This window comes from Limanda limanda, chromosome 7 (genome assembly GCF_963576545.1).
Source record: "Limanda limanda chromosome 7, fLimLim1.1, whole genome shotgun sequence".
Lineage (NCBI taxonomy): Eukaryota > Metazoa > Chordata > Actinopteri > Pleuronectiformes > Pleuronectidae > Limanda > Limanda limanda.
In genome coordinates, this window is record NC_083642.1 from 9,656,167 (window position 1) to 9,681,364 (window position 25,198).

Genomic DNA, 25,198 nt, shown 5'->3' on the forward strand with positions numbered 1-25,198 from the left:
TACTGTCCCGATAAAAAAGAAGCCAACGATCCCACCCGAGCTGTGCAGTCCTTCCTGATCTAAGCTTTGGATGTAATCAATGGCGACATTAGCAGTTACATAAACCAGCGGGGCAATTTGTACACAGACGCCATTATGAATGTTAAGTGCATGAAATCATATTAGAAGCCAACTCTAGTATTGACATCTATAACCCTAAACGTACGTGCACTACGAGGGTTTGCCCATGTTTGAAACTGTTACAGTGAATGTAGTGTATCTGTTACAGGTTGTGTCTGTGCATTTCTAAAGTTTGGGAATATGATTTTGGATAAATATATTTACATAGGATGCTGATTTACCCTCAGTCGAGCTAGAGTGATGAATCAGCCAGGTCTCTATATCAGCTTATTGCAGATATATCCTTATCTGAGGGAAAGTCAGCCAAGTAACAAGAGATTGCAATATATAGTCATGTCAAAGATAAGACAGAGGTAATTTAGGTCAATATATGTCATGCTCAAGAGTATTTAGTGAAGCGTATTCTATAATAATTAGACTGAATTCTTGAGTTATGGCCACAAACGTGTTTACGGAGGAGACAGTGACTCTAACCAAACCTTGACTCCAGATCAATGTTAAATTAATATGAATAAGATTCCCCGAAAGCATTCCTGAGATATCACGCTCACCAGAATGGGACAGATTAACAACCTGAAAACGTAACGCCACCGGCCACAGCTGTTACTGCTGTAGGGGCAGTTTCAGGCGTTTATGTTTGAGGCATAAAAATGTATATCAGATCTGCATAATCTCCTACAATAGTGCAATTCAGCCTAAAGTACAACATTGGTCTGGTTATAACCTCTTGTGTTAATCTGGACATTTTGATATGTGCAGGTCACAGTATATCAGGTGTGTGCATGTACAGTGACACAGTGTGTACAGGGAAACCGAGCGGGTATGTGACAAGAGGAGACACAGTGTTTCTCCATTGGTGGTGGTTTGAATCAGTTAGAGCCGTTTATGCAAAATGGAAACAGAAATGGAACTGGCCCAAAATTCAGAGCTGGTCTGGCTGCATGTACAATACCAAGAGCACCACGGGGAGGTATGCAGGCCCAAACACTCTGCCAGCCTATTCATACGCAGGAAGATGAAGAATCTAGAACAAACAGTCCTGCCCTCTAGTGCCTGAAAGATTATTTGGTCTGGCACCTTCTCAGTTGTTTCTGGCCTCTGCACCCGAACCCCATACCAAGCATTGAACGTGGCCCCACGTTGACCTCACTTCCCACTTTGAAGTAGACTTACTTGGACAGTCTGGGGTCAGACAGTGAGCCCTGTTTGGGAAGTTTAAGTAACACAACGTGTGAATTAGGCCATTAGGATGCATTAGATTTCATAACGGAAGGACGGATAATGGGGACTGGCATTTGACTAATAGGAAGTTCTCATCAGTGTTGCACAGCTATTATGTAGTGACAATCTTAAAGGGCATTGTCACGTTGACCCCTTCTTGATTATCTAATGACTCTAAGTTCCAAAACTATGCACATAATTATACTGAAATTTCCATTAGTAACTCAAGAAACACACAGTTCCGGTCTTAGAGTTCTCAGCTGACGACCTGAGGTGTCGCAATTAGAAAAGCAAATGTTTAACTAATAGTGGCCCAGTTCCATTTAGGTGCCTCAGCAGTCATGCATATGAGCCTGTATCGGGGCTATATTACTTCTATGTGACATCTTACATCTGTAACAAGCATAGAGCTGTTTCTAAAAATATATAAACATTATTTTTCAGCAGTGAAAAAGGGCCTGTAACCCTAGTCGTGATCCAAGCTGACAACAAGTCGAACTTAAAAGTTGAATCTGTTCCTCGTTCTGCTCCATGTCTGATGCCTGGTGTCATCCACTATACTGAACACAGAAGGTACACAGATCATCTTTTAATAATATTAACTTTCATGCGTGTTATTCTTTGAATTAGTGTTCCAGGGATGGAATTGGATAATCATATGACTAAAAGAGGAAAAGAGGAGACCATATAATGCTGTCTACTACGGTCAACTAAAATACATGAATTGACAGTATGAGTAATGCCACCACCAAGGCACAAATCCACCAGAGGGAGCTAGACCACAAACAATGCTCCTAGTTGCCAGATATCTGCTGTGTGGTCAGTTGACTCTGCTACTTGGCTGTCTTTTTCTGCAACGATTTCCTGACTGGTTTCCTGTCAATAACACCTTGTTTTGATATTGCGGTCTTTCGCTATTATTCCTCCTGCTCACAAACATGAACACCGTCTTTTATGTAACATAATTCATACCTGATGTGGCAGAAACATCAAGGCACACAGGTGCCTTGTGGGCTGATACTGAGAAAAGGGAGGAAGGGAGGACATGTCAAGGAGAGGAAAAGCAGAAATGGTCAGAGTGAGGGCAGCTAAATGTGTTACTCTTGTGCTTGTATAATATATCAAGACAGGAGATTGTGAGATGAGATTAGAAAAGATTGGAGATGTCAGGTCATGTATATTGATGTCAGTTTGCAGATAGAGGATTTTCAAACGACTGTGCTATCTACCAGAGCAAAAACAGATGTAATGTAATATGTCAGAGGTCTAGAGGTAATTTTCTGGTGGAAAAATTGGTCTCTCAGATGCGATGACAATACTGAATGAAAGAGCCTGAAATACATGACAATGAGAGCAGCAGGTCTGTTTAATAGCGTAGAGAAAATATGATATTTCCAGTGGACGTGATCAGATCTGAAATGTGTGTGCATACATGTTCTAAGTGGGTCAGTGGAGCAGAGCTGAGCTCAGTGATCTTTAGTTTCATCCATAATTCATCAGAGTCACACAAATGATACAGACTGAGCAGGGAGTGGCAGGGGTTGCAGAGCATGTCCTGTCTGAGTGTGTCTGGCTTTCCCCCTCTGCTCTCCCTCCCTTAGAATAAGCAATTTCCCTTTAAAAACAATCTGCAGAGAAAAGAGAGGAAAACCAAAACCGCGTCCTATCAGAAAGGTGTCGGGTGGTATATTTTGACAAAACAAATATGGATAGTCGCCTCAGTCAAAGTGACTACTGAAGACTCCAGAATTTAATATTCTGTAGCTGGAGGACGGTGTCTGAGGAGGAAGAATGTGGGTCAAGGTTGAACAGAACATCCTCAGTCACTGACCAAATATGTGGCAATCCTGCAGCGGCTGAGAAAACACTTTAGATCCACGTGCATGCCCACACTAATGTCCTCTTTCCCCCTCTCTGTCCACACACTAACCCGAAGAGGAAGGAACAGCTGCAGGCCAGAAATAAATGCACAAAAGATGACCCATAGTGACTCACTGCTGACATGTCTCAATTGCACATGATCTCATGCAGAGCCCAAACTGAGTAACCAGAAAAAATTTGAAAAGATTATTGTGCTGTTTCCTGTAATAATCAATCAGCTGATGTTATTTATTAAACATGACCTTGTGAATGTCATGTCAAGATGTGAAAAATGATCGCAAAGGTAGAAAATCGATCAGATTGAAATAAAGCTGTGATTTTTTCTTCGCTCAAGATGTAATACATTTAAATGTCCTTGAAAAGCACTGGTTCAGAAGACATCTGTCTATTAATAGCAGCAGAGAAACCGGCAGGGAGCCGCAGCAGACTCCTTCCTCAATCAGACCCACTTAAGAAACTAATGAAACTGGTTAAGAGGAAAGAATAACTTCAACTTCACAGCTTTATCTTCCTCTTTACTTCCCCATGACCTCTTCCATCTTACTCTGTAACACACACGTTACGTTTTCACATTCTTTCTGAGCCATTCTGAGTCAATTTATTTCACACCATCACATCCGCTGTGATGGTTTCACACACAAAATCGCTTTTTGTACATCTACCATGGAGACCACAATATGTATTTGTGTGTGGAAGATCCAAGCATGTTCACGGTATTGTGAATGCTAATTGCAGCCAGCACAGAATAAGGGCGTTGGCCTATATGTATAGTAGTCACATGAATATTCAGCAGCCTAATTAAACAGGCTGGGGCCACTCTTCAAAGGGAACACAAACAGTAGGGTGGAGAGAGCAAGCACACATGCACATGCTTACACATGCACGCCTGCACACGGAAGATTAGCATTTGATTCAAGGCCTCTCTCCGGATTTTAACAACGGTTTCACAGCGAAACTATTTACTTCGTTTTGATGATTCCCTTTGAAGTGGAAGGCAGGAGTCCCAGTGAGGTCTGTTAACTGACAAACAAACTTTAGTGACGTTTCAACACAATTCACATCTCACTTTGTAAACCATTCAGATGACTCATTTTAAAGATGAATCGGAACAGGAACAGGAAACGGCTGCGGACCTGATATCTAGGTGATAATGTGCCATTCCTTGGCTCTGGCAACAGAAATATATGACAAAAGAAACAGCTCAATTATGATGCTAAGAAGTTATTATTATTAACGCAAACATGGCAAATTTGGTGAATTGCAGCTGTGTATTTTTGGAAGGTTTTTTATGCTGTCAGAGGTTTTCCTCCACTAGGCAGACCGATGAGGTGGCTGTGAGATCAGACGGTGAACCTCTGAGCATTAAGCCGGGTAAAGGCGCGTCAGCCCTCTCTGAACATCACCCTGTTGCCATGGAGATGGGCAACCCACTCCCGTGTCTGAGAGCTGGACACAGATGAGAGGGGTGAAGACACAGAGAGAGCTATAGAAAGGCCGGTCGTTGAGACGGGAAATAAAACAAACAGGAGGTAAAGGGTGTAGAGGAGGTAAGAGGAAAACAAAAGCAAGGGAAACAAAGCGATGGATTTTGGTGCTTGTTCAATTAAAAATACGTCCTGTTTGATTACATTTCCCGGAGAAGAATGCATCAGCTCACTCACAAGCACACAAATCTGTACAATAATATGAACGCAAATACAAAGAGATAAAGAAGTGTAGAACAAATGCAGGCCATTATCTTTTGGAAGAATGGCGTTTGGAGAGGCCCACTGAGTGCCAGCAAACCCATACAGGAAAGTAAATACACACACGCACACGCACGCACACAAACCCATTCATGACAAGTAATGTAAGTAAAGAGAAAGCAGAGAACAGGAGATCCATTGTGTTTAATCCACACTCGATACCAGCGTTTGCTCTGCTGATCAATGACTGTCTCTCTGCCTCATACAAACCCACACATGTTCACCTACACTATAGAATACAAATAAACTTCCACACAAACACACCGCCACCTGTTAATGATCTGAATGTGAAAAGGCCGCAAGGAAATGCTTACACTGTTTACATATGCGTAAAAAAAAAAAGGACTGAGGTTTGTCTGAGATGAGGGATAAAGGATAAGTGAAGGGGAGGATGATGAAATGGTAGATAAGAAGGACAAGAGAGGAGAAAAGATTACAAAGCAGCGAAGGGTGAATAACTCATCTGAGAAGAACTATTTCTCAGGCCTTCCCCGAAAGTCAGCAAAAACCACAAGCCACAGGTCCGCCGCCCTTTCCTCATCTGACTGTAACACTGCAGAAAGGTCTCGTAGTTACAGTCAACAACTGTGAACCACCGAGCGTCATGATGGTGCACTAACATCACACACTCTGTGCCTGAAAAAACGATTTGCTACGGGCTGGTAGTCGGTAAACACAGCAACGGGATGACATAAGTAAAGGCTAAGAGCACATGCTGCATCATCCTCGTGGCCGCTTCGCTCTCACGCTGCTGAAAGTCAATCGAAACTCAGTTGTTTGATTATACACAGGTTTGACTGCGTGCTACTGGGACTGTTTATACTATGACTAGATGGCATCTGTTGTGACAGGGGTTTGGTAAGACTTGATTGCGGTGATGTGCATCCGTAGCCCTGGTTGTGAATTAGTGAATGTGACCCGCTGATACCCAGCCAGTTTGTCTTTTTGAAGCTTTTCAAATAACTCTGTGTCACTAAATTAAGTTGCAGGACGAGCTGAGGTGTCCTGCTGGAAAAGGGCACGGATGCCTGGGGAGGTGGGAGACGCAGTGATGAGGAGGTTAAACATGCAGGGACAGAACAAGCCTCAGGGGACCAGGTGATGTTCCACACCTCCCACTGACATTTGCTGCTCTCTAACAGGACGACTGCACAGCTGGAATTACACAAGAGGACGTGATCCATCATGAGTGAAGCTTGTGTAAAAATACAGAAACACTTCATCACCTCGTTGTTTTTGTTGGGACTTTGTTTGAAATCCTTTAAGAGGCAGACATTTATTACTAAGACATGGCCAACATCTGAGAGAACAAATTCCTCATATAAAACATGGATTAAAAAAACAGAATAAAACTTGTTGAGAAATGGTCCAAACTAGAACTAAAACAATTGCACAATTGTAATACAAACAAAATAAACTAAATTGTGTGATAAATATCTGTGCTCAGTTTATCAAACTGTATTGGTCTTGTATAAATATCTTTGTGTTTTCTATTCTTGATTGATCAAAGGAAGCAACTTGTGAATGACTTCCTGATTTGTCACTCTCTTCTGGCATTTCAGATCAAATAATTATTAGATAAGATATAAGATAAATGTAATTGAATTAACAAAAAAAATAAAAATGAAATTAGTCAATTAATTGAGATCATCTGATTACTCAACAATAAGGACAAGCCTGATCTTCGGCCAAGAACAATACAAAAAAGTTTTGATTTAGAGAAATCACTCGATAAGCCTTTCAAATCACTCAGGGAAAAAATTCCTATACATAAGTGTACGAACTAAACTGATTATCAGATTATCAGATGTACAATATGTCACATGTAATAAATTTAATTTTAAGTGATTACAGTATATATATGAGGAGCTGACATCCTGGAAGGGAAACATACACGTAAAAATATAAAATTGTGTGAAAAGTAAAAAAACAAAGCCATTTATCGTCAGGCCACATTCGTGAGAGTATTTTCATTCAGTCTGCAGCTGCATGATTCCAGCTGAGCTTGATATTGCTGCTCTTGCTTGTATAAAATTTGTGGCATGTTTTGATTTGGATTCTGCTGAACGAGGTATTTTATCTCGGTATGCAACACAAGGTCTGATGGAAGACAATAGCAGACAAAGGATGAGCGGAGGACAGGTGGGCATGCGGGGATGTGGCCTGAGGGAAAGAAACGGGGTCATCTACCCAACCCCCTCTTTTCCAATATTTCCCAACATCCCTCTCTTGAAGGGAGCAAGGTTAGCGAACATTTTCAGACAGGCCCTGGAGGAGGGGATGTTCTCCAAAGACAAACACAGTCTCAGTCTTTCTCACCCATAAAAATCCAGCAGAGGGATGGCCTCAAGGCTTGGCTTCAGTTTCAGCTCAACTCGTAGCTTATGTCCCACGAGACGCTACTGTCTTCTGTCTAACACAAGTCTTCCATCTTGACACTAAACATTTCACGCCTTCCAGCCCTTCTCTCCCTCTGCCTGTTTTTAAACTACTGGCCTATCTCTCAATTCATGTAACAAGAGGGGGCTCCATCAGTCTGGGTGGAAGCCTTGCAGTCTGCACGTTGGTGCTTCTGTCGGCCCATCTGTTCCTGCACAAGATGAAGCTTCCAGGCATATGAACATCATCAGCACCATTACACAGAGCTGCAGATGAATAGGGAGGATTTAATCAGCCAATCAATTAATCAGCACCTAATTGTTATTAATCCCACAGGCTGAGCACCAGCTGCAGAACTGAGCTAATGCTGAGTTTTCACACAAGCCTCTCTGCTCTCTGATAAAATGACTACCAGGGGACCGATACATCAAACTCACAGAGGGTTGTACTGCAGGTTAAAGTAGCAAATGAGTCATAAATGCTCCCAAAACAGTAATAATCACACATCATGTTTACTATAATAACATCCCTCAGTGATTGACCTCACAGGCTGCCACTCGGCTTCAGCTTGAGTTACTGTTTAACAGGGGTTCTGATAAAGTGCAAAGACAGTCCACTTATTTACGGAATGGACGGGACTATGCAAAGAGCTGGCGATATGCAAAAAGTTTCCAAAGAGTTCTTTTTCCGTTGTGGTCAAGTGGCTAATAACAGTTTCGGCACGTCAGCAAGTCAATTTCTAACCATTTCGTCTGCTGCAAACTAAAAGCTCTGATCATGCAGCAATAAACACATAATCTTGCAGTGATACCAAATAGCTGGAGATGGAGAAAGAAAGATGGGTGGAAAAGATATGCAAATGCACCACATTAGCTTTTATAAAGATAATAAAAGACTTTGCAGGCAGCAGACATTTGGAGAAAGTCAGCTATGAAAGTCATGAAAGGAGCTGCAGCATGGAGATGGGAAGACGCACACACACACACACGCACGGTTTCAAAGGAACACAATTAGGCTTCTGTGTTTTCAGCTTACCTTGGAGTCCTGTCTACGAAGACTGAAGCGCTGCACCATCCTGACAGAGCGAGTGACAGACCCCCAGCTGGACCCCCTGTTCTACTCGTCTCCACTCGGATCCCTCCACAGTGCACACCGCTCACATAATCCACACACACACACACACACACACACACACACACACACACACACACTGAGGGCACACACTTACCCTCCTCTCCAAACAACCATGTGCACACACATTTCTAGTCCACGCTGCTTTCGTCTACTGTACAAACACCAATGAGCGATGTAAAAGAAAGGCGATGAGAGCGAGCCGAGATAAAGACAGCTCAGCTGTGTTGCCCTCTTCTCATATTCACAGTGATCCCCTGAGCTCTGTCGCTTTCTCCCACAGACACAGGCAGTCACACAAGATGCTCACACCACATGGCTGTCAGTGCATGTACGCGTGCACGCACACACACACGAACACACACACACACACACACGCACGCACACACACACACACACACACACACACACACACACACACACACACACACACACACACACACACTTAGAGAGCAGACAAAATGAGGTTTAACACTCACACAGATACACACCCCTCCATATCCTTTTCTGAACACAACCCTGATAACATTCACACACAGACAGTGATCAGCCCTAACTCATCTAGGACGAGCCAAGGTTGCCTCCTGCTTCCTGTCAGTGAGCCGAAGGGCGGTGTGAGGAGGAGGAGGAGGGGGAGGGGGAGGGGGAGAGGGTAGTGGAGGAGGGACCAGCTGACTGTCTATACAAACTCTCTCCAGGGACAGAGGGTGGGGGACAGAGAGGGAAAGAGAGAGAGAAAGAAGAAGAAGAAAAAAGCAAGGGGTGTCTGCGAGAAAGAAAAGAGAAAAGAAAAAGGAAAGAAACAAAGAAACAAAAAGAAGGAAGGAAGCAAGGAAAGACAGACAAAAAGAAAGGAAGAAAGAAAGAGGATGATGATGAAATGACAGAAGAGATGATCATCACTCCTGCCAAAAACAGAAATTCACAACACAACCCTCGACCTACACTGGGATGCTACACACCTCCAAGGTCGAGCTCCCTGTTACTATGGCAACAAGGACGGGCGTAGCTCTAGGCATGCAAGTTTCGGCGTAACCACGGTGACTCTTTGGATGACCTGCTGTGCTGCTGTTCAGCGTCAGGGTCGTGGCTTTAGCTACAGATGAGGGAGGCCGGTTTTGAATCTGTGCCGGGGTGGAGACCACAGAGAGGTGGCTGGTCCTTCACAGCAGCAGCAGCAGCACTAATGGAGCTCAGACATTTGGCTCTGCTGCTCTGTCAGGACCAGGGATCAGGACTGAAGGACACTCAGATTTACGGGTGAAGAAATGTGCAATGATTATATTAAATGTAGATCACAGGTTAAAGCAGCCGCCTCTGGTCTGGACCCACTGGCCACAGATGAGACAAACTGATTGGAGAAAGTCCATGGCTTATTTCATTAACCCAAAGATCAGGCTGGTCCACCGCAAACATGAGCTCACAACGCAAACACAACCTCACCATGAACCAAGCCCAGTCGCAGCAGGTTCGCTGATCTGACAGTGACCTCTGGTGGCAGAAAGATCAAACTGCAGCAGGAACACTGAACCTGCTTGAGCTTGTGATTATAAAAAGGCTATGTTTCCAAAGCAGATGTTGCAGTAATGACACTCCATCCACACACTGCTATTAAAGATCTCTAAATTAAACACATTGAGGTCTTGGTTCCACAAAGAAGCTATATGGCAATAAAATGTTATTTCGAACAGGCTATGTTTAACATATACGTTCAAGTAAAACAAAAAAAATAAGGATCATAAAAAACAACGAGGTGTACTGCAGTATTTTCTTTTTTTAAGAGTGATTTACTATTAAAGGAGAGTTGGTCTTTATCTGTCAGGTGATCATATGTTCATTCATTTCAGCCATTAGAATATGCCCACCTGTATTGCCAATTGGGCAAATAAATACAGCCTATTTGATGCAAATATTTGCATATTTTTAAATGTATTTAAGATTAAGCCATCTAGGTTATTCAGATGGATTAAATCTTTTTATTTTAGTACAAAATGTGTGTTTTTTTATAAACTTGGTGTCCCACTGGTCCTGCACTGAACTGCAGTGAAGGGACGGTAACAGAGAGACTGTAACTCTGGTGGCTATTGACCTGATTTTTGATGCAGCCTCATTAAGTCCAGAGAATGAATGTGCTTAATGAAGACAGAATTAATTTGATCCTTCATCACTTCCATTGGAAATGTGTTGGAAAGGGATCTCTTAATGACAGAGGGAATGATTACAGAAACTAAATCTGTGTCAGTGTTGGTGTGAGCCCCTGACTATTGTTTCAAAACATCCAAACCTGTGAACCTATCTCTTAACCCTATTGTATATGCGGGAGATTGAATGTGTTTTATCGTTGTGCAGTTTGTCAGAAAGCTGCACTGTGGATCTGCACCTGTCCTCAGCTTGGATAAATGGTGTTTTGGCCGTAACAAAACATCCTTGCTCTTGATCAATAGTCAGTACTTAGCAAACTCAGACTGCGGCGATGACAGACAGCAGAGTGCTCCCTCTGTGCTCACAGCTGAAACAGCAGGGATTGTTGCATCAGCAGCAAAGTGAACCTCAGCTTTTGACTGACTGTCTTCACTTGTTCACTGACAAACAAGGCCTGACACCAGCAGAGGGGGAGTTGAGGACATCAATCAGTGTGTGAAGGGATAGAGTGATTCACGGCTGATGTTACTTACCCTGTCTGTCTCCTCCGTGGACTGGTACCCTGATGACAGCACAACATCACTGCCAGTGTTCCCAGGGGCAGGGCTGCTGGGTGAGGTGTCAGTGGTGGAGGAGGAGCGCGGGCGGCTGATATGCTGCTGTGGATCCGTGGTGTTACGGCGGCGTGGGGCCTGGGGGCTGCCTCTCAGGAGTGGATCGCGGTCCCCGCTCCCCGATCCGGACCCTTTACTGCGCCGGCTCTGGAGGCTGGTCCCACGCCTCATGGTGCCTGCAGCCACTGAGCCCTGGCCAGCTGCAGAAGGAACCACAGGAGCAGAGAGGCAGTCAGAGTCAGCAGGGCAGCAGGACCCCGAGGCATCCTCAGGGGCAGAGGTACCGCCTGCTGACACTACGGAGGAAGATGAGGAGGAAGACGAGGAGGTGGTGGTGGAGCGAGAGAGGGAGAGGCGTTTACGCTGCTGCTGGAACAGCTGTTTCAGTCCCTGGCCAAGAACCCCCATGCTCTCCCTGGCGTTCTGGCTCATTTTACTGAAAGACGGTTGCTCTGACTCAGATGAGGCTCTCTTCAACCCTGGATTCTGAGATCCCACTGTGTCTCCTCTAGCTCTGGGACCTGAACTGGGACCCACCCCCTCTGGCTCCCTTTGATAATCATCCCCTTGCTGCATGTGGCCCTGTTGACCTCCAATGAACACCAGAGAGGAATTATACAGTGAGAGCGTCTACTGGTACTTCCCTCTCTATCTGTCAGACATGCAGGGGCTCACAACAGGACAACGACTGTGGAGGAGAGACTCGAATACAGTCGAGTAGAGCGGAGAACAGTGGAGGTGGAGATGGGACTGACTGACAGAGGGTTTGATCGGCTCAGTGATGGTCAGGGGGATGAATCCAAAGAGGGAGCATGCATCTCTGATTCAGGAACAAGAAGCCATGCTGGTCTAGTGCAGAGAGAGAGGAGATGGATTATGAGAGGATAGAATTTTGCCTGGTTCCAGTGATAAACATTCACTAATTGCAAATGGAAGGAAGTGTGAACACACAGTAATTAGACTTAAGTTTTAAAGATTGTAGACAAAAAACAAACAGCCCAGTGTTTCAGGGAAAGCCTCTGGATCCAGGTTAGCCAGCATGATATTCAGATCACAAAATGAAGCATAAATTAATTAAAAACTAAGCCGGTACACATGCAGACTAAGTAAGTAAACAGTCTGGAGGGGGGATGCAACCAGAAAGGCCCAAGAGGGTGAAGGGAAAGGACGTAGAAAATAATAGAAGAGGCAGAGAGGGAAAATGACAATGTCTCCCATCATAAGAAAAAAAGAAAACACATACCATCAGCCCGACCGTCAGCCAGACTGTCAGCCTCGTGTGACTCACTCTTATGGATTACCTGAGAGGAGGGGGGGGGAGGGGGGGGGACAGATGAGGGAGACAACAGAAAGAAAAACAAAGAGCCATTTTGAATATTTGAAACTTCACCTCACTGATCTAAAGCTACTTCAACCATTGCACATCTCACTCTGATTGCAATCAAAAATCATTTAACGATACATTCAATTTCCACTGTGAGCTGTGAACATGTTGTCAATAGAAAATGATGAACGTGCGTGGCAGAGCATTGTGTGATTTTGTTTTCCTCCAGGAGCTCATTTATTATTCCCAAATGGGCCTCTTCCTTATCCTGAGGCAGTATCAAGAGACAAGGGTTTCCACACTGTGAACAACACAAAGTGCAGTGACACAAACACAGTGCACAGTGCACAGCCGCCTCCTGCAGCCTTACAAACTGCCCAGCTAAATCCAAGTCAGTGACACAAACCCCAACAAAGAGCAGACACCTGATAAAATACAAGCTGCCTTCCTCAAGAAGGAATGTCATTGGTGGAGAAGGGATCGCCTCAGAGACAGACCCACAGACAGGCAGACAGACCCACAGACAGGCAGACAGACCCACAGACAGGCAGACAGACACACAGACAGACCCACAGACAGACCCACAGACAGACCCACAGACAGACCCACAGACAGACAGACAGACCCACAGACAGGCAGCCAGACCCACAGACAGGCAGCCAAACAGACAGACAGACAGACAGACAGACAGACAGACAGACAGACAGACAGACAGACAGACAGACAGACAGACAGACAGACAGACAGACAGACAGACAGACAGACAGACAGACAGACAGACAGACAGACAGACAGACAGACAGACAGACAGACAGACAGACAGACAGACAGACAGACAGACAGACAGACAGACAGACAGACAGACAGACAGACAGACAGACAGACAGACAGACAGACAGACAGACAGACAGACAGACAGACAGACAGACAGACAGACAGACAGACAGACAGACAGACAGACAGACAGACAGACAGACAGACAGACAGACAGACAGACAGACAGACAGACAGACAGACAGACAGACAGACAGACAGACAGACAGACAGACAGACAGACAGACAGACAGACAGACAGACAGACAGACAGACAGACAGACAGACAGACAGACAGACAGACAGACAGACAGACAGACAGACAGACAGACAGACAGACAGACAGACAGACAGACAGACAGACAGACAGACAGACAGACAGACAGACAGACAGACAGACAGACAGACAGACAGACAGACAGACAGACAGACAGACAGACAGACAGACAGACAGACAGACAGACAGACAGACAGACAGACAGACAGACAGACAGACAGACAGACAGACAGACAGACAGACAGACAGACAGACAGACAGACAGACAGACAGACAGACAGACAGACAGACAGACAGACAGACAGACAGACAGACAGACAGACAGACAGACAGACAGACAGACAGACAGACAGACAGACAGACAGACAGACAGACAGACAGACAGACAGACAGACAGACAGACAGACAGACAGACAGACAGACAGACAGACAGACAGACAGACAGACAGACAGACAGACAGACAGACAGACAGACAGACAGACAGACAGACAGACAGACAGACAGACAGACAGACAGACAGACAGACAGACAGACAGACAGACAGACAGACAGACAGACAGACAGACAGACAGACAGACAGACAGACAGACAGACAGACAGACAGACAGACAGACAGACAGACAGACAGACAGACAGACAGACAGACAGACAGACAGACAGACAGACAGACAGACAGACAGACAGACAGACAGACAGACAGACAGACAGACAGACAGACAGACAGACAGACAGACAGACAGACAGACAGACAGACAGACAGACAGACAGACAGACAGACAGACAGACAGACAGACAGACAGACAGACAGACAGACAGACAGACAGACAGACAGACAGACAGACAGACAGACAGACAGACAGACAGACAGACAGACAGACAGACAGACAGACAGACAGACAGACAGACAGACAGACAGACAGACAGACAGACAGACAGACAGACAGACAGACAGACAGACAGACAGACAGACAGACAGACAGACAGACAGACAGACAGACAGACAGACAGACAGACAGACAGACAGACAGACAGACAGACAGACAGACAGACAGACAGACAGACAGACAGACAGACAGACAGACAGACAGACAGACAGACAGACAGACAGACAGACAGACAGACAGACAGACAGACAGACAGACAGACAGACAGACAGACAGACAGACAGACAGACAGACAGACAGACAGACAGACCCACAGACAGACCCACAGACAGACCCACAGACAGACCCACAGACAGACCCACAGACAGACCCACAGACAGACCCACAGACAGACCCACAGACAGACCCACAGACAGGCAGACAGACCCACAGACAGACAGACAGACAGATAGACCTACAGACAGGCAGACAGACCAACAGACAGGTAGACAGACCCACAGACAGACCCACAGACAGAGAGACAGACCCACAGACAGACAGATAGACCCACAGACAGGCAGACAGACCAACAGACAGGCAGACAGACCCACAGACAGACCCACAGACAGAGAGACAGACCCACAGACAGACCCACAGACAGGCAGACAGACCCAGCAGACAGACAGACAGACCCACAGACAGGCAGACAGACCAACAGACAGGCAGACAGACCCACAGACAGACCCACAGACAGAGAGACAGACCCACAGACAGACCCACAGACAGACAGACAGACCCACAGACAGGCAGACAGACCCAGCAGACAGACAGACAGACCCACAGACAGACCCACAGACAGAGAGACAGACCCACAGACAGACCCACAGACAGACAGACAGACCCACAGACAGGCAGACAGACCCAGCAGACAGACAGACAGACCCACAGACAGTCAGACAGACAGGCTGAGCCTCCCCGCAGCATTAATATCTGCTTCCATTGAGGACAGCAAAACAAGTGAGGCAGGAACATTGGGAGCCTGGGGAGGCGCAGTTACACATTCAAACTTTATTCCTTCAGCTGCGCTGTCATGTCACGAAGAATAACACAAAGTTGGGCAGACAGACATAACTGCAAGAATTGATTCACTGCCAATTAAGCTGTGACATGGCTATGAATAAATCAGTTTTACACTAAGTCCAGAGACAGAAGAACACAAGATTAAGAATTAAGGTACTTGCAGGTAGCAGATCGCTTTTTTACAATTGTCACAAACAAGAGAACCTGCTGTCTAAAAACAAATGTATTTACAACGCCGCTTTTATTTTCTACACAAACTGATCTTTAATCTTAAGTTTTTTATGGAGGCTTGAGTTCTCCTACAGCTACCTGTCATGTCATGCTTGACCTGTCCTGCCAACAAAGGTGAAATGTCCAACAAATATATTTTCTGTTCCATGAGCAGATACTGATGTGTTTGATACAGTGGCAGCGGGTCAGTATGGTGTTGCCAGTCAGTTAAATGTCACTGTTGACTGCCGGAGAGAGAAGAAGAAGATTAATAAGATAAAAAGAAGAAGATTAATGTTGTCACCTGGAACCTGGCTGCTGTGCGAGGTGATTTAGATATTGTGCCGTCAACCCTAAGGCAGAACCTTTCAGACTAATAACACAGCTTCAACTTGGGGATTTTACTGATTACATCCGGGCAATAATTAAATTCACTTTAATCAAAGCCCACACAGGACCTGAAAATATACAGTACGTCATGATTTTGCCCCCTGCCTCGTAGAAGAGACTGTTAAGTACCTTTTTAAAGACTTTTGATTTGTCTTTGGACCTAAAACCTTCTTGTGTTTTACTTTTGTTTGTGAAGGTAGTTATTAAAGTCATTAGCGGTATCGTACAAACAACGATGGATTACCATGAAACTGAGATGCCATAAGGGAAGAACCTATTCAATTTCGGTGTGGATCCAGATCATTGTGAACTAAGTTGTTTTTCAACATTTTCCTTGATTTCTTGGGGAGCAATTCATGGATGTTGATGAAAAAAATAGAAATCCGGATCTAGTGAATTTAAATATGGAGCCTCTTTGGCCTCAGTGGAGGTATGTACTCTTCAGTGCCCTTCTACTGTTTCAGTTCTTGCTACCTTCCTTTCTTTCCTTTAGATTTGAGTATGGACTATCTGCTTGTTTGTATTAAATTATACACACCATACCTGCCTTACTCTTAAGTGTGTTTTGGGGTCTCCCATGAATACAAAACTGTATAGAGAAATGTTCATGTTTGAGTTTCCTTTCAATGCAATAAACATTTATTATATTATAAAAAATGAAATTGTGTTTGTTTCTCCATTGCCTGAATCTAATTGTAGTTGTCCCCTGGCCTTTGCAATGAGCACAAATCATAATGATGAAAATTATAATTTCACCAGGCCACTAATATTCTATGTGTTTCTATGAAATTCTCACCTCAAAGACTCATGTATACAGATATCTGCAGAATATTACTTTATGATGGTATTTTCTATAAGTCCAAGGTGACCAGCTGATCAAGTTACTCATTACTGTGACTGCCACTGAAAAGCTTAATGAGTGGCAGTCCCAGTGATGAGTGATTAATCATGACAGTGCACTTTCCTGTTGTTTTGGCGCCGGTGAGCCGTGACGGGGGGGTAAACCCAAATTAATCCCAACCTGAAGCTCTGTACCAAACCTTCGCACCCATCCCTCCCTCTGCGCCGGTAAATCCCCTCCTTCATCCGCAGGCTGATCCCAATGCTGGATTGGATGTTTTCTTGATTGCCATTGGTTTTATATTCAAACTAAATCCTCTTTCAGGAGCCTTTAGAGGACAAAGCTTTATTTTTAGACTTGGTGTGGATACTTGTGTGAGAGCTCCCGCATCTTTGCACAATTCGAAGCAAGGCTTGTCGTTTCACCTTGATGAAGTGATGACGCAAAAGAACAAACACCAGATGGGTCTCTGAATTACGAATGTCCTGTTCCATGTACTGTTCGACAATGTACCAGACAACGTGCAAAACATACTTCAGCAAAAGACTGTGATTCTGCAATCTAGTATTCGTTTGTTATTTTTCTTAAGATCTAAGAATGTATGGCAATTGTTAATATACAAATGTGACAGACAAATAAATCTCAAGTGAATTATCATTTAAACTTTAAATTGTATCTTTAACAGCTACGGATTTAAACAAAAACATAATCCTTTGGGGATCCTTTTAGAAATAAATCTTCACTTTCTCTTGAGATCAACCTCAGAAACATGAATGTGGTTGCATGTGTTCAGCTCTATTTAATCTCATGTTCAAAAGTGGTGGTCTGTGATAAACAGATGGCAGCAGGGGTCAGCAGCCTGTGTGAGTCAGCATGTTTCACAATAATGTCAAAGGCGAATGACAATCAACCAACAATGGCCTCTCTGGAACCATGTCACCCTCACTCATGCTACCCATACATATAAATACACACGCGCGCGCTCACACACACACACACACACACACACACACACACACACACACACACACACACACACACACACACACACACACACACACACACACACACACACACACACACACACACACACACACACACACACACACACACACACACACACACACACACACACACACACACACACACACACACACACACACACACAGTCCTGCTGTCAGATTGTCTTTGGCAGGTTTAACAACAGATGAGATGGTGAAATAGTCTCTGTCACCAACAGAAAAGAACAAATCGACACAACTTTTCATTTTGCAGACAGTGAGAATAAGTATGAGTGAAGTAATACAATAGATGCAAGATTAAGCTTAAAGGAAACAAACGGGTGTTAAATATTAAACAATCCTATTCGTTATTTGTGATCTTTTTTATTTCATATAAACAAGCTTTTTTCAAGTGATAATGCTTAACAAAAAAATAACAGTATCACAACTTTATATGATCAGTCTGGGTAGTTTTATATAATGCGAGCACAATCATGTATCTGCACTGCACAGGGCATCAGAGCCTTTGCATGCATGCAGTCAGTAGTTACAGTAAAAGGTTAGTTTCAAAACATATATGCACTCAGAATGGCACCAGAGTGCATTCCTCTGCAACAGCCCCCTTATGAAACCACATTTAAATTCACCAACTCATAAATATTAGGCCCATAAACATGCCTGATTATTTTACTCTCTGAGCCATCAACTGAAATGGTGAAACACGACCCATCTCACAATGTTAAAGAAACATTAACGCTCTGGATCCACCCCAAAATTGGTTTCTTCCCTGACCCATATCACATCCCTCCACCAAGTGTCATGGTAATCTGCCCAGTAGTTGTTTTGCATGAGCCAACTGACAGACTAACAAACAAACAGATGAACAAACAAATGCAGACTTAATCTCCTGGGCGTAGGTAATACATTCTGTGGGCGACACTGCAAACAAAGTGAAATAAATCAGTTGTGTACTATTTGCATAATCCTGCAAAAATAACAAACAAATTACCTCTTTAGTGGCGCTGATAACCAGACCACTGTTTCCTCTTAACTGTTTGTATTCTACTCTTGTGATCCAAAAAGATGCCAACACAAGTGGAGGTCAATCTGTCCGGTGCTCTTTGACACTGAAGCAGCCATGTTGTTCATCGCTGAACATATACAGTCGGTTAATTCAAAATATGGCCGTAGCTTAAACAAGCCCGTGCAGTGTTTCCAGAAGGGTCTGAGAGCTGGCGTGGGATAGACCGCTCTTTGTTCCCCCCGAGCCACACACAGGCCCATCACTGCTCTTTGTGCTGCGCCTCTTTCACTGACAGACACACATCAATACGAGGGGAATTAGGCCAGAGAGTTCTGGCAGCGATGTTTGTGTGTGACCGCATGAATGTGTGTTTTTGTGTCGGGCCAGCAGGGAAAAGGAACGAGGAAGAGATGTATAGCAGGAGTTTTATTTTGTGGAAATGTATATGCGAGTGTACATTCGTATATACGCTTATGTTTTGTCTTGGACCGATGGAAAATGGGCCATATCTCATTCAGCAGCTGCAGAATGAGAGCATAGGCAGGAAACAGGAACAATCGTTATTGTATTTGTGTGTGTGTATGTGTGTGTGTGCAGGGTGGGGGGGGAGTCAGTGAATAGCCCAGTTGTATCAGTCCTGACAGGGCAGGAGATGACTTCAGCATACTGCAAAATGTGTGATAAGAGAAGACGCGACTCTTTGTATCACTCGGGGGAAGAAGCCAGAAAACGGATACAGGGGTGAAAGAGGCCAGACTGGATCAAAGCCTCCAGCCTAATGGCGTGTTTCTCCTGGCCGTGTTGGGTTCAGCCAGGCGCTCGGCTGAGATTCTGTCTGAATGAGAAGGTGAATGGCAGGTAGTTCCCTGACGGAGGCAAGCACAACGCCCCATTGTGCAAGATGAAACCCACCGGGAGGCCCTGCAGCCAAAGCTGCGCCCGGCCTTTTTAGGAACTGGACAAACCAGACGACACAATCACGTTTAGAAAAGAAACAGCTGTTTGCTCAATGACATCATAGGCTTGTCCACAAAAGTTTTAAGAATGAAAGATTTCTTCTTGTAAAGGGGCCAAAAACACTTTGGAAAGATGACTGTTTCAAACATGGTTGTGTGTCTTACATAATATTTCAGATTGTTTTATTTCTCTGAGGCAACATCAGATCATCTGTAACTACTTCCCCTGTGACCTCCCCGGACTCAGATTTCTGTGAAAACAACGAAACTCATGCAAGAGGAACAGCAGGAGGAATATTGGATATGTGTGAGTCACTTAAAACTAGAGATCTTCTGATACTGATACATCTAAAAATGCTTTGTCAGGTACCGGCAAGTACACTAATTTATGTACCGATACAATACCGAAGTGAATTCCAGTAGTGCATCGTTAGACAGAGCAAGCTTAGAAACCGGCAATTTGTAAAAATTTCACACTGGAAAGTCCCACAAGTGAAATGGCAACGTAAGACTTCAGTTTCGAGAAGGTTGGTTTTTACAAGATTTATTCATACGTGTTCTTTTTCCATTGTATATGTAAAACTAGAAAATAGAAGAAGTTCTACAGCATTCATTCTCTGTATGTATTTGTTTTTCAGTGGTTTGAACTGAGCTAAGCCACAAAACAATGAGAGCAACTATTACTTACACTCTGGTTTAGTATCATATAGCTGTTAAGATACATTATATAAGTTTTAAATGCACTGGTATCGGAGTCCAGGTATTGCAAACGGTTATCGGGAAGGGGAAAACGCTATTGGAAAACCTCTACCTACAAGAAGTTTATCAGAGTCAGTGAAGTGAGAAGCTACAAAAACAAAACTAACAAAGATACTTACAGGATTGTAAAAACAACACTGTATTCATTCACTTTGACGGTGAATGAATCTAGACATCAGAGCAGTGATGTGAAGCGTATCGACGAGTGATGGAACATCATTCTGAACGAGTCAGGAGGGGGGGGGGCCTTGTTTAAGCGACACCTCCGCATCGCTGCTGAACATGACAGCAAGTCTCCTCATGAATAATTCACCCCGTGCATGGAACTGACACCGATCCATGTTGACTACAGCCACAGGAACACTGAGTGCGGGTGTAATGTGTCCGACCTGATGTAAAGTGTATTAGCATTAGAAGTCGGACAGATGTTCTGAAAAGGGGGTTCCCACTCGTCAGGAGGAGAAATTAGATAGCGAATATAATCCATTTCAAGTCCTGCAAAGTGGCCTTCACTTATTAACCTGATAGGTGTTTAAGAGCGGGCAGGATTCCGACTAGGCCAACGAAGCTCATATTCCAGCCGGTTCTGGCAGAGCATCATCGGCTGTCAACGGCCTGGAAACCACCTACACACCAGCTGAAATCTCATACCAGAGATTGTGTTAAAGGCGCACAGCCGTACGGAATGGGGAAGGGGAATGTGTCTCAGGGTCAACGCACACTTTGTGCGTTGAAGAGAGAAACCTGTCACGTTATCAGGCCACAGGGCATCTGGCTCTTTGTGGTGCCAGCAGGTGAGAAACAGACATAAATCGTCCATGTTGTCACCTATTTAAATAACTCTTTAGTCCAATCTCTGGGCTCAGGTAACTGGACACCTCTCCTGCTCTGTGGAGGGGTTACTGGAGCTCTGCGCATCCAAGCTCTGGTCTTGAAGCTTTTACTATGAGCGTGATATTGGGTTTCAGCAAGAAGTCGGCCGGTCAACAACATCAAGAGGGAGAATATTAGAGATGAGAGACAAAATTCCTTCTCCAGACCTCCAGACCTCCAGCTTCCAAGTGAACAATCTACGATGAAGAAGAAGATGCAGACAAATTGAAGCGAAAGGTGGATGAAAATCCGTCTGAAGGCTATTTCTTGGCCTGAAAAACCTGGATACACAAGGACAGATTTTCTGTCTGGTGCCTATAAGAATAGTGATACAGATTTTGCCTTCTGATCCTCTGTTCATTCCAGCCATCAGACAATTCCTTCATAAAGCCCTGATAGGGGATATAAGGTCTAAAGTCAAAAGGTGACATAAAGCTGCTTTGAGTTTCAGCCGTCTGAGTTGACATGAGATGGAGTTACAGTCTTTTTAGTCCAAAATTGCCTTTCTCGCCTGTTCAGATATGCAATAATTGATATTTCTGGCTTCTTATATCTGTTAGAGTGAAGCATTTTTTGACATTCAGTCAAAAGGTGACTGGTACATTTGCATTCCCTCTGGCTTTATCCAAAGAAGACAGGACAATAATGAAATTCCTCTTTTTCACCGACAAAAGGACGAAATAACAGGAAGTTGTGACTCTTGTTTAATTCCTTTGTCATCACATGCTGTGGAAATACACAGAGAAAATGTTGAGACGCAAAAGTATGAGTCAGTTGCTCCGGACATTTTCATAACGTCATCTGATTTAATGTTTAAGAAATGCTGACAGCGGGAAAATGTCACCGTGTGGGGGCATTTCTAACACGAGATAGAAGCAAAGCTGATGATGGTGTCGAATTGGAAAGACAATGAGATTTGAAAGCTGTTGACCATAAGGGTCCTGCCTTCTCGACGCTCTACACAGGTTCCATCCCTCACCTGAACGCTCCAGACCTTTTTCTGTTCTTGTGAACATGTCTGACCTGGAAAGTCTCCTCCTGCCCTGTTGACTTTCATTTGAAGACCACCGGTACTACTACTTATTTACTCAGTCAGAGCAACGAGCTGCAATCAGATTAACATTGAGGCAAACACACTGAGGGGATTTTAAAGTAGAATGACTAACTCTGGAAGATACCGACTTATATAAACATAGACCTCAGTTGTGTTTCAACGTGCCTCTTCTGTGCCTCTGTTTTCGAACAGGAAAGGATCCGAGGGAAGCAGGCAGCTCGTTGCCACTAGAAACCACAGCCTCTATAAAGGAATTTCACCTTCATTCTGGACGAGTGGGAGTCAGTCCTACTGGAGAGAAGAAACACGATCTGTCTGCGGCAGAAGGAAATGGAAGGAAGAAAAACATTTTGCACATAGTTTTTTTGAAGAATGATCCGTCTGTGGCATCTAAATTAAGGCGCACTTTGACACCTTTAGCTTAATCCTGCAGGAAGAGGAAGAAGGTGTGTGTGAGAGAGACAGAGTGAGACAGAGAGGGCCAAAGATTGAAAGGAAAAAGTGTTTCCTCTCCGAGATATAGCACTTCCCCTTTAGAGCAGAGCCCCATCACTGTGTGAACGATGCTGCGATTGTTTTCCACTCCACTGAGGTGAAAAAAAATTATTATCTGAATCCTTTTGAATCCGTTTCTGAACACTGCATCATTTGTTTGGGGGAAAAGGACAAAGGAGCTTCACAAACATCTTTTGTTGGTATTCAGGCCGGGTACTAAATACAGCCCTACACAGACATAGCGGTATGGGCATGTCAACTTTTATTTTACAGAATAAGCAGTGCAGAAAAGATGTGGTCAGGCTCTAAACTTTGATACTTCGAGACTTTCATGGCACAGAACAAAATGGATACTAAAAAATGTCTTGTCCTTCAATGTAAAATTTTGTTACCTGATGACTAAATCTCATCAGTGGCTATGGTTCAATAAGCAGGTAGCATGCTAATACCAGGATCTTATAATGCTGGTCATTGGCTGTCAAGTTAATGTTAAACCAACATGTCAAAGAGAAATGTAGGAAAAACACTGTGTTGTGTCAACAGACAGGGTTCACGTGTTCACTGTTGTATTTTTAGAGGCTTGACAACAATGTGCACTGCATGGTAAGTGTAAAAGAGATCCACTTAATCAGGTTCATAGTAGAAGGATGTAGTAGACGCAATTAAGACATAAACACCAGGACCAAGGGATGAATTTAAGAGCAGCTTAAAGTTGCTCCATGGTCGACTGCCGAGCCGCGGCCCCTCACTGGCTTCCCACTCACTGCCAATTACGTTTGTTGGAATGCACAACCAAGCTGGGGGTACTACCGCCAAGAACCGAACCCAGGCAACACAGGATATGCTGGGCCCGCAGTGCGATGCCCTCTGCAGCAGAGCGTGGCAACCGAGCAGGAGCCCATAAATAAGAGAACACTGAGGGAGAATCTCATCATTAAATGTGCTAGAATGTTCTGTAGCGTCATATAAAGGCACCAAGTTATCCATCTTCCATAACACTTCTCCTACTCAGCGTTGCCAGGTGCTGAGGCCTTTACATTCACATCCAGTAGGTGTGCAGTCAGGTACATCGTGGTGGCAGCACAGTCGGGCACAGAGGTAACACATCCATGTTCACAGACTCACACATCCATGTTCACAGACTCACACATCCATGTTCACAGACTCACACATCCATGTTCACAGTCACAGCTACAGGCAAATATTAGAAGAACTATAATAGCACCAGGCTGAAGGAAGTGTACCTTGAGTAAACACCTTGGTATCCTGGACATTATTTTTTTCCTTGTGAAGGATTCACGTTGGTAATAAAGACAAACTGGTAGAATATAAAGTTTAGATATACATGTGTGTGTGTACTTGGATGTGTAATTAGTTTGCAGAACGACAATTCCTACATGTTTAGTGTTTAAATTATTGATTTAACAGAAAGACCTATTGTACACAGATCATTCTACAAACAAAGCATGTTGTAATTAAAGTAAACAACGGAACGACTGCAGCAAGTCTACAAGCAACAAAGCTACAATAGTAACACAACACTACATAAACACACACAAATCGATTGTCCTCCAATCAAAACAAGCCTCTACCAATACAAATACATAAACTAATGACAATTCACTTCTCATTTTAATGTTGCTATTCCATGGGCTGCAGATTTCTCGTGAAAAATGCTGGTTTCCTGTTCACACAGCCAATTAATCATCATCTGTGTGAGACAGACACACACACACACACACACACAGCGATCTCTGGTAATCTAGTGATCTGATCTCAAGGATGAGCACATCACCGAGTGCGGAATTTATATATTAAGCTGAAGATGAGCATATCATCTTTAGAAAGTACAGAGTCAGCATCTTGCACGCAAACAGACACACACACACATACAGATAAACACAAGCACATCACACATATAGAAAGTCTCTCAGTTCTCAGCTCATCTCCCAAAAGGGAAGAAACAACGTGAGTGCAGAGGAGGAGGAGGAGGAGGAGGAGGAG

General features: G+C 44.1%; 1 protein-coding gene across 1 annotated transcript in view; it reads right to left on the reverse strand.

Annotated features, from left to right (window-relative positions):
- The window catches only part of tmcc1a (transmembrane and coiled-coil domain family 1a), a 31,305-nt gene extending 19,496 nt beyond the window's left edge, over positions 1–11,809 (reverse strand). Inside the window, exon 1 of the mRNA XM_061074934.1 lies at positions 11,153–11,809. Within this exon, the coding sequence (XP_060930917.1) occupies positions 11,153–11,809 (657 nt within the window). The remainder of the gene's footprint in view (positions 1–11,152) is intronic.
- Between the last annotated feature and the right edge of the window lie 13,389 nt (positions 11,810–25,198).